We start from the raw sequence: 15894 nt of genomic DNA, 5'->3' as shown, positions 1-15894 counted from the left end.
TTCCAAAGACCCTTAACAACAATGAAGACCCAAAATACCCTGAAGACCCTTAAATACCTCAAAGACCCAAGAGAACCAAAAGACCCCGAATACCCTCAAATACCTCGAAGACACAAAAGTCCCTGAAGCCCCAAAATACTCCAAAGACCTAAAAGACCCCGAAGACCTAAAATACCCAATGGATCCCAAAGACCCAAAATACCCTGAAGACCAAAAAGACACCAAAGACTGAAAGACGATTTCCACCTTAACAACCCTGAAGATCCAAAATTCCCCGAAGACCCTTAAAATCACGGGTTTATTTTTCGTCAGCAGTTTTTCGAAGCTGTCCCGCTCTTCACGCACGCTCGGTTAAGTAATATTGTTCACAATTGTATTTTTGTCGAAACTGTATTTATCTTACGTGTGTGTACCTATAGTGCGTCCCTAGGAAGATTCTAGGTGTTAATCTTTCATACCTGTATGAAATAGTCGAGTATTTTGTGCCGAGTTATTTGCGGCCTAGTTCTTGAAGCTTCCTACCTTGAGGCTTTGTTTTCTCTCAGCGGTCGATTGTGGTCCATCGAGGTCCATCGACTTGAGGCTTTGTTTTCTCTCAGCGGTCGATTGTGGTCCATCGACTCTCGTTCTCTCAGTTTTTTCCCAGTCTTTTCACCCCGTACTTCCTTGTTTAAAATCTTAACTAAAAAAAACAAAAAACATTTCCTTCTTTGTTCTTTTCGTTCGTTCTTCGACCACGTGTTTCACCCCCATTTCACCCCATTCCCCAGATCATTTCACATTTCCTGTAACTCGTAATTAATTAATTTTCTCTGTTTGCACCGCGTGTGCGGCCTTGTAGCCTCGCAGCCTGAGGATTCCCCCGTCGAAGTTTGTTCACTTTGGTTCCTTCCTTCGCTGTTTTTGCTTTGTTCTTAGATTTTTCCCTTCTCCCCCGAACTTTCCCGAACATCTACTCTTTGTCTAACGTCTTAAATCCCCCCCCCCCTCCCAAAAAGGCAAACCAAAAACAAACAAACATTTATTTCCGTTTCTCCACGTGTGCTGTTGTCTCATCATGTGCTTCTGTCCACGTGCGCTTTCTCGCCCCGCCCACATTATCTCCTTGCCCCTATATCTCCTTGCCTTCCACCTTTTGCCCTGTTCACGTGACTCATGGTTGTCCCTCGAGGCTCCCTCTCCCCGTTGGTATTTTTGTGAATATAAGATTGTTCTTCACGGTTCTGTTTAAATATGTTTAAACTTTCCCCTGCAGTGTTTTATTCAGTGGTATATTACAACACACTGTTTTTCTTCCTATTTAAAAGGCTATTTTCAATTTCCTCTTCAACACATGCCACTTCCAAAAAAAATTCAATCTCTTATAATTCTTCCTCAAGACATGTTTGAAATTCACATTCATTCCACCCTTCCTCTATTAGAGGGGTCAATATATGGTTGAACCCCCAAAAAATTGATACAAAAGGTTTTTCAATGGATTATAGTACCATTGGGCATGCTAAATAACATACTAAAAATCTAGTAACATCTGACTTCCGGAAAGGGGTCATTTTCAAGATGGCGTCCAAGATGGCCGCCGGGAGCTTAAAATGGCCATATCTCAATTATTATTCAACCTAGAAAGGTGGTTTTGGTGTCTAACCCTAGATTTTAGGGCCCAAGGAATCCAATTGAATCAATAAAATTACCATCAGTTAATTATTTATTGACAAGTCCAAGATGGCATCCCAAGGTGACATCCTGATCCACTAAAATGGCTCTGTCGAATAGTAGTCAACCGAGAGAGATATGTTCAGTGTGTATACCTAAGTTTAAGGCACCCAGGAAATCATCAAAATTACTTAAATAAGCACAAAGTAATCAGGTAATCCAGTAAGCCAGGTTTACCAGCCCATTAGGCATTTGTTGTCTTATACAGTTAGTCGCTATTCATCGTCATCCTCCGACTCACCAGATAATGAACCAAGTGTGTGTTTCAGATTGGAGATAAGAGTGTAATGTGTCTACACCACTGCCACCTGTGACTCCAGTCCACAGTATTCAGTGATCATTACAGACAAAGGTTTGTACAAAGCTTGAGAGGATATGGCAAGGGACAGACTATTTTATATTGGGGAGGGGGACTGAAAAATCTGACAAACAATTTATTTTCATCTCAAAAGGAATAAGTATATTATTTGTTACATGTATCCATAAACAAAATCCATATTTTTTTGACATTTCCAAAAGAAATGTACACTTGTAATGCTCCAGACAGTGTCTTGAAGGTCATTCATTGTAACTGCTCCACTGCCTGCAAGACACTCCGCTGCTCTTGTAGACGATATGGACTAACATGTACTACTGCCTGTGGACCTTGCCATCAGAGGATGACGATGAATAGCGACTAACTGTATAAGACAACAAATGCCTAATGGGCTGGTAAACCTGGCTTACTGGATTACCTGATTACTTTGTGCTTATTTAAGTAATTTTGATGATTTCCTGGGTGCCTTAAACTTAGGTATACACACTGGAAAAATCTCTCTAGGTTGACTACTATTCGACAGAGCCATTTTAGTGGATCAGGATGTCACCTTGGGATGCCATCTTGGACTTGTCAATAAATAATTAACTGATGGTAATTTTATTGATTCAATTGGATTCCTTGGGCCCTAAAACCTAGGGTTAGACACCAAAACCACCTTTCTAGGTTGAATAATAATTGAGATATGGCCATTTTAAGCTCCCGGTGGCCATCTTGGACGCCATCTTGAAAATGACCCCTTTCCGGAAGTCAGATGTTACTAGATTTTTAGTATGTTATTTAGCATGCCCAATGGTACCAGAATCCATTGAAAACCTTTTGTATCAATTTTTTGGGGGTTAGGTGAGTTTTTTTCGTATATTGACCCTACTATATCGTTCTTAAACAGATCTCTAACTTGAAAATCACAATAAACCCAATTTTGTCATAAATGTTCATCTTTCATTAATCATCCACTTTCTAAACTCCCCCCTTGCCCCTCCCCTGCTAAACTTCCCCCTAATCCCTCCCCTTCAAAACTCCCCCCCAACCCCCCCCCTTCAAATCTCCCCCCCACCCCCCCTACCATCCCTCTCCAATTCTCTCCCCTCCCACCTCCTCAAAGCTGCCTCCTCCCCCCTTCATCTCCCTTCTATCTCATACCTCCACCTCCCCCAACCTTCTACTTTCCTCTGCCCCCCCCCCCCCACCTCTCAAACAGCCCCTCACTGTGCCTCATCCCATCACCATCAAACCTTTCGTCCTCCTCATCCTTACCTCTCTTGTAACTGTTCTATAATTTCTGACACACGATCAACTGCTCTCCCTACCTCCCCTCTCATCCTTCATCCGACCCTACCCCTCCCCTCCCCTGTCCTGCACCCGATGCTTCCTCTCTCTCCTCATTAATGATATGGACCTCAAACATCCGGGGCCTTCGCTCAAACCTGGCTGATCTCTCCATTCAGGTTGCTTCTGACAATCCAGACTTGATCTGCTTAACAGAAACTTTCCTCCTTCAAGATGTCTCTGATTCCTTAATATATCTTCCAGGTTACTCCCTCCTCCGGTATGATAGACCTGAGTCTCGTCCTGGTGGTGGGGTTGCTATCTTTATCAAAAACTCTCTTCCTCACTCTCCTTGCACTGCCCTCTTTCCACCCCACCCCCATGAGTACCTCTGGCTATGACTTCCTCTCCGCTCCCACCTTTTGTTAATATGTGTTCTGTACCGTCCTCCAAACAGTGATGACTCCATTTACATTTCGCTGTCTGACAACATGGACCAACTTCTATCAACTCATCCAAACTCTCTCTTCCTCATATGTGGCGACTTCAACTGTCATCATGCCAGCTGGCTGGGTGTTGGTTCATCTCTCACCAGCCATGGCACCTCAGCAAAGGACTTCTGTGACTCATTGGGACTGACACAATCTGTCAATTTCCCGACCCGGATCTCAGTCAATGTAGTATCTTCTCTTCCAGACTTGGTTATGACAAACTTCCCTGGAAATGTCTGCTGCTTTTCTTCTGCTCCAATGGGTTCTTCTGATAATGTGCTTGTTAAAGTGGACATCTCTCTGGCCATTCTCAGAGAACTTCCTCAGCGTTTCCGAGTCTGGCATTTCACTCAGGCCGACTGGCACAGACGGTCTGAAAGCAGCTATAAATCATCTGGACTGGTCTCCCATCTCTTCTGCCTCTGACATCAATTCTTCCTCGGAATTCTTCCAAAGCAAACTGCTCTCTCTCACGCACAGACTTATTCCATCTCGTCTTCAGTTGTCTTACCCTTCCTCCTGTCCATGGTACACTGAATCTTGTGGTGAGGCAATCTCAGTTCCTTCCACCAAGCTCGGAACAAGTGTGTGTCTACCCTCAGGAGTGCCAGGAAGCACTATCTCTCCACACTCAAGAATGAACTCTCAAACCTGTCTCCTTCCTCCAAATCCTGGTGACGTCTTGTTAAATCCGTTTCTGGTGTTTGTTCCTCCTCCATCCCCTCCCTTTTACCTCAAATGGCGACACAGTTGACACCACACGTGACAAACCGAATGCCTCAGTTTGCCTCAAAATCTTGTGTCCCAAACCCATCTCTCTCTCTTCCCACCTTACCCAGTCGAACCCAACTGCTCTTGGACTCTGTGTCCTCTCCTGACAAGGTGGAGAAGTTTTTGTCAAACCTCGACTTTCATTCTGCAACTGGACCAGACGGCATCAGCCCACGGGTCCTAATAGCCTGCTCTGCCACTCTATCTCACCCTCTCTCTGTTCTCTCACCCTCTTTTGCACTTAAGGTCATCTGCCAGCATCTTGGAAATCAGAAAACATTTCCGCTTTACACAAAAAATGTGCAAAAACAGATCCTTGCAACTACAGACCAATCAGCCTGCTCCCAATTATCAGCAAAGTCATGGAATCCATCATTGCTTCGGATATCAAATCCTTCCTCTTCTCCAATGGCTTGATCTCTGGTCATCAATTTGGATTCAGATCAGGTCATTATACTCTGGACATGTTGCTTCTGCTGTCTCAACAATGGATTGAGGTCCTCAATGCCAAACAGGAAATCAGAGCTGTCTCCCTTGACATATCACGTGCCTTCGATACGGTCTGGCACCCAGCTCTGCTCGCCAAACTCTCCTCCTATGGTATCCATTGAAATCTCCACGCATGGCTTGCGGACTTCCTCTCTGGTCGTAGTCAACATGTGGCCCTGAATGGATTTCTCTCATCTCCCCTTTCTGTTCTGGCTGGAGTTCCCCAAGGTAGTGTTCTGGGCCCTGTGCTTTTTCTGGTCTTCATTAATGATCTCTCCGACTATCTGGAAAATCCTCTCTATCTCTTTGCTGATGACTCCACTCTCTGCCGCTCCATTCTTCAACCCTCAGATCGGCAGTCTGCAGCCTCCTCACTCTCTGAAGACCTGGACAAAATCACAGACTGGTCAAACAAGTGGAACATGTCTTTCAATCCTGACAAATCTCACATTCTTACTCATGTCTCTCCAAAAAGACCGACTGGAAAACCCTCCCATATACTTCCTCAACAATCCTCTCCAAGAAGTTCTGTCGCTCAAGCTTTTGGGTCTCACTATCTGCCATGATCTTTCTTGGGAAAACTGGGCATCCTCCGTCGTGCGAAGTCCTTCCTTGGCACACCTGAGCTCCTCACCACATACAAGGCTTTCATCTGCAGCTCAATGGAATACTGTTCCCCCCTCTGGGGGAACACCTCGTTCCTCCTAGTTTCCTCTTAGTTCCTCACACCTAGCTCGACTTCACGCTGTTGAAACCAAAGCATTCAGAATCATTGGAATCTCCCGCGATGAAGCTAATTCTGAGGGTCTCTCTCTCTCTCTCTCTCTCCCTCTCCCTCTCCCTCTCCCTCTCTCACCCTCTCTCCCTCTCTCCCCCTCTCCCCCTCTCTCCCTCTCTCCCTCTCTCCCTCTCTCCCTCTCTCCCTCTCTCTCTCCCTCTCTCCCTCTCTCTCTCCCTCTCTGTCTCCCTCTCTCTCTCCCTCTCTCTCTCTCCCTCTCTCTCTCCCCCTCTCCCTCTCCCTCTCTCCCCCTCTCCCCCTCTCTCCCTCTCTCCCTCTCTCCCTCTCTCCCTCTCTCTCTCCCTCTCTCCCTCTCTCCCTCTCTCCCTCTCTCTCTCCCTCTCTGTCTCCCTCTCTCTCTCCCTCTCTCTCTCTCTCTCTCCCTCTCCCTCTCCCTCTCCCTCTCCCTCTCCCTCTCTCACCCTCTCTCCCTCTCTCCCCCTCTCCCCCTCTCTCCCTCTCTCCCTCTCTCCCTCTCTCTCTCCCTCTCTCCCTCTCTCCCTCTCTCCCTCTCTCCCTCCCTCTCTCCCTCTCTCTCTCCCTCTCTCTCTCCCTCTCTCTCTCCCTCTCTCTCTCCCTCTCTCTCTCCCTCCAGGCAGGTGGTCTTTCTGTCTTCTACCGACTCCTCTCCGGCCTTGCTCCCCCAGCTCTCTCTGTGCTCTGTCCCCCAAATATTCCTACAGGTTGCACAAGATCTGCCAGCAACCCTCTTCTTGTGAAACTGCCAAAATCAAGACTCTCTGCTCACCTTCACTCTTTCATTCTTCTTTTCTCCCGCCTCTGGAACAAACTCCCACACTTTCATCAATCCCACTCATCTCTCCAGGTCTTTAAAACAGCTGTTCACCACCATCTCTTATCCTCCTCCATCCAAAACCTTCATATTTTCTAAACCCATTAATTCACCCCAGATCCACTTTTTTGAAATACCAACTTAGATCCTGGAAGTCCTAGCAGTGTCCACGTGTTTTTTTTAACCTCTCCCACCCACCCCCTTCCCACGCCTCCTCTCCCCAAGCCCCAAGCTCCCACAGATCTTCCGATGTCGCTGCTCTCAAATGTTGTACTTCTGTGCTTCCCCCTCTCTCGCCATCTTGTCTCCCGCTCCCTTTATTTTGTCTTATGTGTCCGTTTTTTTTTTGTCATTAATGTTAGCTCTTACACGAGGCTCGATTTTGTATACAAAAAAATTAAAAAAAGACCTCGAAGACCCAAGAGAACCAAAATATCCTAATTCCCCAAAGACTAAAACGACTGAAAAGACCCAATGGACCCCAAAGACCCAAAATACCTGAAGATCTAAAATACCCCAAAGACCCTAGAGAACCAAAAGACCCAAATGGACCCCGAAGACCCAAAATACCCTGAAGACCCAAAATACATTGTAAATTCAAAGAATGAAAAGACCCCAAAGAATGAAAAGATCCCAAAAACTGAAAAAACGCCACAAGACTGAAAAGACCCTGAAGACCAAAAGACCCTTAAAGGGGTACCCAAATGTAATTTCGTTATCTGAAAAACCATTGGCAATCATTAATCATGGTCTAATGTGAAGGGATTTTTTTTTATTTGCTAATTACAAAGTGCAAAAAATACCCTAGACTGTCGATTTTTGAGATTGCCAGTGACGTCACCTTGTGAACTCACCGTGATCCTGCCGGCGACGGTACATAGAGAAACGGTGCATTGCGAGCTCGGATTCCGATTCTGATTGGGGATGATGAAGGGGGTGGTGGGCGTGTGGGGTGGTAGTGGGGTATTGTTAGCTTGGGTGACAGTTGACGGGGGATTGTGAGGGATGTTGGGGGGGGGGGGGGGGGGGGGGGGGGTGAGGTGTTTGGTGTGATGGGTATTGTTCGTTAGGGCGACGGTTGATGGGGGATTGTGGTGGAGTGGAGTGAGGGGTGTGGGCTGTCATGGGTATTGTTAGCTAGGGTGACGGTTGAAGGGGGATTGTGGGAGAAGGTGGATTGGGGTTGTTAGGGTATTGTTACCTAGGGTGATGGTTGACAGGGAATTGTGAGGGGATGGTGGAGTGGGGTAAGCGTTGTGTGGTGGTCATGTATATTGTTAGCTATGGTGACGATTGAAAGGAGATTGTGGGGGGAAGTGGAGTGTGGGGGAGGGGTGCGGGGTTGGGGTGTGGGGTTGATGCTTGATGGGGGATGTGGAGGGGAGGGGAAAGAGGGTGTGGGGTTGTCGTGGGTATTGTGAGCTAGGGTGATGGTTTAAGAGGGATTTTGAGGACATGGTGGAAGGGGGATGATGGGGGAAGAGGTGAGTGTGGGTTGGTTGTGGTTATTGTTAACTAGGGTGACGTTTGATGATGTTGTTTTTTCTGGAAAATTGAGATGCCTCAAAAACCAAGGACACCTAAATTGAACACAAATCAGCAAGAGCATTATTACCAACGGAAATCAGCAAGAAATCCAAGTCAAAGTAGTTGTGTCAGCAAAAAATATCCGATGACAGAAAAATGTGTTGCACACTTTTTTTTTCTTTTTTTTTTTTTTTCTGTATACAAGATCGAGGCTCGTGAAAGAGCAAAAACGCTTGGAACAAGATCACCCATAGGGTGGGTACTCTGCTAGTTGACATAAATGAAATATGTATGAGTACTTCAGCTCTGTGCCTCTCGGTGACACCTGAGAGGCCCACACTGGTGGGTTTGAAAATTAAAAAATTATGTTTTTTTTTTTCCAAGATTGAAGCTCATGGAAAAGCAGGGTGACAGAGGGTATACCCTGGCAGTCGGGTGGTGGGGCAACTCTTGTACACAAGAAAGGAATGAATGAACAGCAAATGGGGAGAGAGAGAGTGCAAGAGAACAAACATGGCAACATTCAAACTTTTATTTATTTCTTTTTTTGTATACATGACTGAGGCTCATGGAAGAACTAGAAGAACATTTCCGGAAACACGGAAATGCTCCTGGGAAAGAACATAAGAAGTGAATGTTCCTTGAAATGAATCCAAACCTCCAGGAAAATTGTAATTTCTTTCAATTTGATTAAAAAAAAAAAAAAAATTAACCCGGTATACCTGGGTGGAGTAAAAGGCAACAGCCGGCTCCTCAATTGCTTCTGACGTTTTTCATTTGTTTTTAGAAAATATGCCGCGATATCTTTACTCTTAAGAAATATGATGATTTTGGAATTTCACCCTACTCTACACAGCATCGGCGAATAGGCTAATGCTGTCTGTCAGATCCCGGAAGGAAAAGTCCGACCCACATTCACACAATTTGTGAGTGCATGTCAAACGGACTTGTCTTTGTTTCGTAAAAAATGACAGGAGAAGCTTTTGATATATTTTGCTGAAACAACGAACAGATTCTCGATGGATGAAGTGAAATAAAGGAGTAGGATAAGTAGGAATCAACTCTGGAAACTTGGAACTGTCACAGGCTGGTAATCTGTAGAATTTAGGGTTTGGTTCCTGGTTCCAATGAATAGAATGGCTAACCCCCACTCTAGCAGGGAAAATGGCCTTAAAATGCATGTTGTTGTTTGTGTTGTTGTTCCTGGTTCCAATGGAGGGAATCTATTTTAACTGGGTAATTGATTATTTTGCCCGAGCCTACAAGTGCGAATAACTAATGTGTAACGAGTTGAATAGGGTGGTGTCACTGCGTCAAAGGCAGTAAACTTGCGGAATTTTTTTTAGTGCGACCTTTAAAATCATTTTACTTCAATTTAATTATACTAGGACGTGCCCGTACGTGGGTGCCCGTTCCTTGCCAAAAAAAAAAAAAAAATGTCTGGGCGTGCCCATGGGCCCATGGGCGTGCCCGTAAGTGCGTGATGTGACCGTACAATGAATGTATCGTCCCGACGCCGCAGCTCGGATGGCGCTGCAGTTAATCGGGCCTGTATCGGCAGAGTTATTATAAACGTGTACTACAATCGATCGTACCTTACAACAATCAACACAGATTGCAACGTCAAATAAATGAATACGCTCTCAAATGTGCCGTCCGAGGCAGCGTCTGCTCGCCACGTTCAGCATCAGTACGTCGTCACTATGACTATCCGTAAGTCCGGAAGTGACGTCCTCATTTGACTGTCCGGAAGGTCGCATATCGCAGTTACGATGAATCGCAAATTAGTTTTAATTAGTTTTAAAACATAGTTTAACGCCAACATAGCACCAAAATAGTTTGCCAACGTGAAATAAATGAATACGCTCTCAAATGTGCCGTCGAGGCAGAGTCTGTTCGCCACGTTCGGCACACGTGATAGCTCGCTGCTCTCTGATTGGTTGAATCGTTTTTTGGACATAGCTCGGTAACTACTTCTCCGATTAATATGAAACCTTGAAAAGGCACATCCTTGGGTCCCCAGCAATATACCTGGCAAGTTTCAAGTATATCGGACCCGTGGTTGTCGAGAAACAGCGGTCACAGACAAACACACAGACACACAGACACACACACACACAGAGATTACTGGAATTATAGATAGATACTTGTTAACATATGGTATTTGTTAACATTATTCACTGTCATTGATTGTGCAAACTAACCGATGATGAGATTATTTTGTGCCTTGTTTTATAGATGCACGAGGTAACAGTTACAAAGTTGAGCTTGGTGCTGCCGGGCTGCCATTATGGTTCAAGAAAAAAAGGAATGCCATAGATCAGGAATGTGCTCAAAACACAGAAGTAGAGATGACGGTGAATGAAAGTATCACATCCGCATCCCTTTCGACCACAGTGCTGTCTGTCGTTGAGCAGGCTGGGGACATCGGCTTACCGTTGACAGCACTCATGCAAGCAGTTGGCTTTTTGGGTCAAATCCAGGAACTGCAGGATTGTGTGCAGGTTTGATTGGAGGGGGAGGGAAGGGGGGAATAGTCATTTTGCATGAATTGACGGTAATGTGTAGAGCTTGCATTTTTTGGCCCAAGAAAAAGTGTATCAACTAATATTTTAATTGAGTGTTAATTTTTTTGGGGGTTTTATAGGACCTCCTGACACAGGGAGCTCTGCTCGAGGTCGGCAGGTCAGTCCCTCACCTTGTGTGCCAAAGCAAAGCCCGAGCCTGGCTAATCGATCTGCACAGAAAGCAAACTGCAGTACATGGTAGTGACATCAGAGAATCACATTCCGCCACTAAGCGATGCCACAATTCCGATTGTGACTCTCCCGTGTCGAAACGAAAGGTGACGGCGGGTAATCGAGCTGAGGATGAAACACCGGGAAACTCTGCAGTGGATCAGCAAGGACCCAGGACATCTGGAGAACGTGTGATGGACAGTCAGGAAAGTTTTATACTCGAGAGAATTGAAGAACTGGGGAAACAACTGACCGAAGATGCAGTTACACCTGTTGAGTTACCGGGCAATGTTTGCGAAACATCGTCACTGAGGGATAAACCGGAGCACGACAATCCTAATACATGCACGGATGTGTTAACAGGTGTGTTTGTACATTTATTTTCTTCTGCTTTTTGTGTTAAGAGGATGGTGAGTTAAGGGTGATTTTAATGTTTGTAATTTCTTATCTTATGTTTTTTCTTTACAGTTTGAAAGGAAATTATCTCATGTAAACACGTAGTTTTCAAAATGTTTCTGATAACCGGACTGACTGTCTCACTGCAGCAATAACTAAGACGAGGGAGATCGCTTCACAAACGCTCCATCTATTTATGCCTAGGTCTTAGACATCTGTTTCTGTTTTCGGGCTCGGTGGTACGACATTGACGAAGGTATGGAGCTTACAGGGTCACCTGTGATGCTGGCAGACACCACTTGACACGTCGGGTACCACGGAGCAAAGCAATTGAGGACTGCTCATTTGCTTGACCTGACACGGCATCAGTGATATCTGCAATAACAAGGAGAAAAAGACATAAAATGTCATGGCCCCCTTGGTTTTAGTCTACGGAGTTGAAGGCCAACAGTCGCCCATTTTTGTTTGGATTACAAAACAAAATCGTCTACATATGTATACTCTCATATATTATTTGCGCCAAGTTTGAACAAAATCGGTCCCTGTCCGAGAAATGGATAGGGACACGTTTAAGTAACAAAATGGCTGCGTCAGCTATATTGGATCTGATCTCGAAAAAAATGACGTGCAAATGTAAACTATCGTTCATTATCTGTGTGCCAAGTTTGAATAAGATTGGTAAATGTATGTCTGGGAAATGGTTGGGGATGTGTTCAATATCGGGGTTTTTAACAACTAAAATGGCCGGCAGTCTACCAGTCAGCCATCTTTGATCAGAACGCAAAATAAAGTGAGGTGCACGTGTATGTCATCATGTACTGTTTGTGACAAGTTTGAACAAAAGCGGACCATTTATGTTTAAGAAATGGTTGGGGACACGCTTAAGTACCAAAATGGCCACCAGTCGGCCATCTTGGATCTGATCTTGAAAACAAATAACGTGCATATGGAAGCCATCGTTCATTATCTGTGTGCCAACTTTTAACAAGATTGCTAAATGCAACTCTGAGAAATGGTTGAAGACGTGTTCAATATCGGGGTTTTATGGCGTAGCCCATGGGGCAAAGCCGCCTAGAACAGTGTTTGTCCATCCGTATGTATTGTTGAATTTTGGGGTAGAGTGATATATAGATCAGTTAGATCTGTGTAGTATCATGCTCCAACTGTCGTGAAGAAGAACAACGAATTTGATGTACATAAGTAGAGGACCTGTTTAGCCGGATGTCGGTTTAAGCTTGTATATTTGTGGTCATACGAGGATGGCCTTGTGCTACATAGAGTCGGGATTATGCTAATTCCCCTGTGTGTGAGACCTTGTGATTTATCCATTGTCCCTTATGGCATGACACCAATAGACACTAGGCAGGCCCAATAGCACCACACATACTAGTTAAATTCCCCCCACAATAAAACTCACCGGAAGTGCCGGCAGGAAGCTCCCACGAATTGCGCCAAAATGGCGATAAAACATTGCTCTGGCAGGCTGAGGCCATGCCCACCTCGCGACGCATTGGTCGAGGGTGTTTGATGGGGGCATCACATCAATGAAAGGCCAGAGTAAGGCAGGACTTGTGATTGGCCAGGGGCGGAGCAAGGAGCAACCCGCTGATTGGTAGAAGGAAGCGACGGACTAATTGGCAACTGGACAATGGCATGAGGAGGACAGCGCGAAGCGCTCAGTCAATGGTGAAGGACTGACGTGGGAAGAACATTTGAGAGGTCGAGAGGCGACAGACTGATTGGAAGGGAGGACCGATGATGTCAAGAGACAGGACGTAAAAACCACGGCTGGCCGGCATTTTGCTCTCTCGTTTTTTGAATCCCTTGGTGCTTGGACCTCGTTCGCTACTGCCCTCACGATTCCTCTACTCCGACCTCTTGCCCTCAAGCCTTCCTTCACTCTCGACCCTCTCTCCCTTCTGATACGGACGTTGGGTGCATCGCAGTTCCGTACCGAATTTGTGAGGACATTGCACAGCGGAGCAAGTGGGCTGCATGCTCGCTCGCTTCGCGCGGGATGCCTTCACCGGGGCTAAGCGAACAAGAGCGAGTCGAGGCCATGATCCACAAGCGAAGGATTCAAGTGGATTAAAATGTGATGAAAATCAAGGTGAGTCCACACATAAACTCCAGATCATGAGCTTTAATCCACTTGAATTCAGCAGCATCTATAAAAGAATGATATTACTGATAAGCAAGCATTCCTCAATCATAATATATGGCAGTGTCATATAAAGCATACTATCTCTCTTACCGACTTATAGCCAGACAATTGCAGAGTAATCCCTGTCGCTACATACCATTCTTTTTTAAGCTGAGAGCGGATGAAGAGGTAACTGCATCGGTTAATAACCATCGTCTCATATCATTAATATTGTTTTGTTATTATATATATGTATATATATATATATATATATATATATATATATATATATATATATATATATATATATATATATATATATATATTCTCCATAGGTGATTCTGTCTGTCAGTCTGTGAGTCTGTCTGGGGGTGTGGCCTCCTCTGTTGAGGGAGTAGCTCCACCCATTCTGGAAGAGGCTTCAAAAACAAATATCCACTATTTTGTTTACTCACATGGCTTTGAGGCCTCTTTTGTTAGGCCCATGGTGTCTTGCTCTCTCTCACAGTTTTATTTAAACTCTAATTTAATATCTCATTTCATTTTTCACAGTCGATAACATGGTTTTAGACTCTGTTGAAAAAAAAACGGGAATAAAATTCAATGAAAGTTACCGTTTATAGAACAAAACCGTTCAAGTTCCCGTTTTCAAAGGCCTGTAACAGTGTAACATAAAGGCCATTCATTGAGACTCACAATTTTATCTCGACTCTAATTCACCATCTGATTTCATTTTTATCGATGTAACAAAGAGAGGTTTTAGACTTGGGTCAGCAATAATTGAGAAAATAAACGCACACACAGGAAATTGCTGAGACATCTTACTATAATTCACCAAATGTCCGTCCATCCGTCCGTTTGAAGGTACCGCAAAAACGGCTGAACCGATCCCAACGCTATTGCTACAGTTTTGAGATTGCACATATTGATCATTAAAGGTTAAAGGGTTGCCCCCCATAGTTAGTCCACGAGCAACACGAAGGCCACCTTGTAGTATTAGTTATGTCATAGTATGTGTAAGTATAGGCCATTTCCCCTATTAATGTCTGTGTTCTGTAAAGACATGAGTTTAGGTCCCCTTCATTTTGAGTCCACCCTCCAATTCCACCTCTATGGGTATAATTGATCCCGCGCCCCATTTGGCTGACCCACTCAGTGCGTTACGCTTTGGCTACCCGCATCATTTGTTACGCTTTGGCTGACCGCAGCATTTGTTATGCATTTGGCTGTTACCCATTGAATTAGGGTGCTCCCTAGTCGAGTAGCACGAGGTAGGCCTAAGAAGGAGGAGCACCGGGTTGGCGTGGGGTGCGGCGTCAAGGCGGAGCGTCAGAGGCGATGACGGTAAGAGCCACCAGCCAACCAGGGCTCTAACTGCATGGCGTGTGAGGGGGCGTGGAGAGGCGCGTCTGGTGAGTTCTAGAGGGCTCGCAGGGCATGCCTATATAAGTCCATGCGCAAAGCCCTCGTAAGGACTCGCAGAGGGAAGGACTTACCAGAAATGGACTCGCAGAGGGAAGGACTGACCAGCAGAACTTTGAGGACTGATAAGAAGAACTAGCGCTGGAGGTCTCGCGTGCACACGGCATTGGTGAAAAGACTTATGTAGAGAGAACTTGACTCACATCACTCGCTTTTGAGGCATTGAACTGTAACTCGCCGGAGTATAACGTACGCGCCAGAGGAGAGGAAGAAGAGGCGTTGAGTACACGGCTGCAGCCAGACGCGCCGGTGGCGAATAGCGCCTACGTCAGCCACGCGAGTAAACGCGGTAATACCCGCCAGTGCTTAACCACCGAAGTCCGCTCCCTACCAAATCCCCCCATATTAACCCTTGTGCGCCAAACGATACGCGGAGAGCTCCTGCCTCTCTACTTACCATCTGCACGGGACGAACCAGAGACCGGAGGGAGCTGCACGAGAGCCATCCCTGGACGTGGTGGACATCATCCTGCAGCTGCAAGCCCCGTGCGAGTGTGTCTGTGTGTGAGACGGGCCCGTTTGTCCTGGGTAGTAAGTTAAGACTGTTTTAATGCTGCACTGTGTCCTCTTTTCTCTGAACCATTGTAAATAGCATAAATAAACCTGTTCCTCCTTTTTCCCATTCGACCACTTTTGTGATTTATCCATTTGACTAAGCGTGGTAAGAATAAGATCGCGAGAACCGGGGTCACCATATAAACGGCACGGATCGCATGTACGCACCGCTTGGCGTCTTCCATCAGCACGTGATTCGTGCGGGGCTTATTTCCTCGCTTCAGGGCAGCGCGAGTAATTAGGTAATAGTGAATTCGGCCTAAAACCCTATTTCGCGCTGTCCGGAAGGGACGTCATAGGTCCCGGGTCCCGCCAGGCCAGTCAAAGACAAGGGGACTAATCCCCCCTTGGTAAGGGGAAAAGGCCGGCATCAAGTCCCGCAACAATATTTTGGGTGGGTAATCCTGGGATCTCCTGGAGTAAAATACGGTATATT

The 15894-nt window shown here is 45.7% G+C and overlaps 1 protein-coding gene across 1 annotated transcript in view; it reads left to right on the top strand.

The window, feature by feature from the left end:
• LOC137437231 (general transcription factor 3C polypeptide 1) overlaps nt 1-15894 on the top strand; it is a 405949-nt gene that overhangs the window by 285416 nt on the left and 104639 nt on the right. Inside the window, exons 37-38 of the mRNA XM_078766829.1 lie at nt 10383-10648; nt 10792-11245. Of these exons, the coding sequence (XP_078622955.1) occupies nt 10383-10648; nt 10792-11245 (720 nt within the window). The remainder of the gene's footprint in view (nt 1-10382; nt 10649-10791; nt 11246-15894) is intronic.

The sequence above is a fragment of the Myxine glutinosa genome, chromosome 12, assembly GCF_964187855.1.
Source record: "Myxine glutinosa chromosome 12, kmMyxGlut1.1, whole genome shotgun sequence".
Lineage (NCBI taxonomy): Eukaryota > Metazoa > Chordata > Myxini > Myxiniformes > Myxinidae > Myxine > Myxine glutinosa.
Note: the sequence above shows the minus strand (reverse complement) of the source record. Positions and strands in the feature narration are given on the sequence as shown.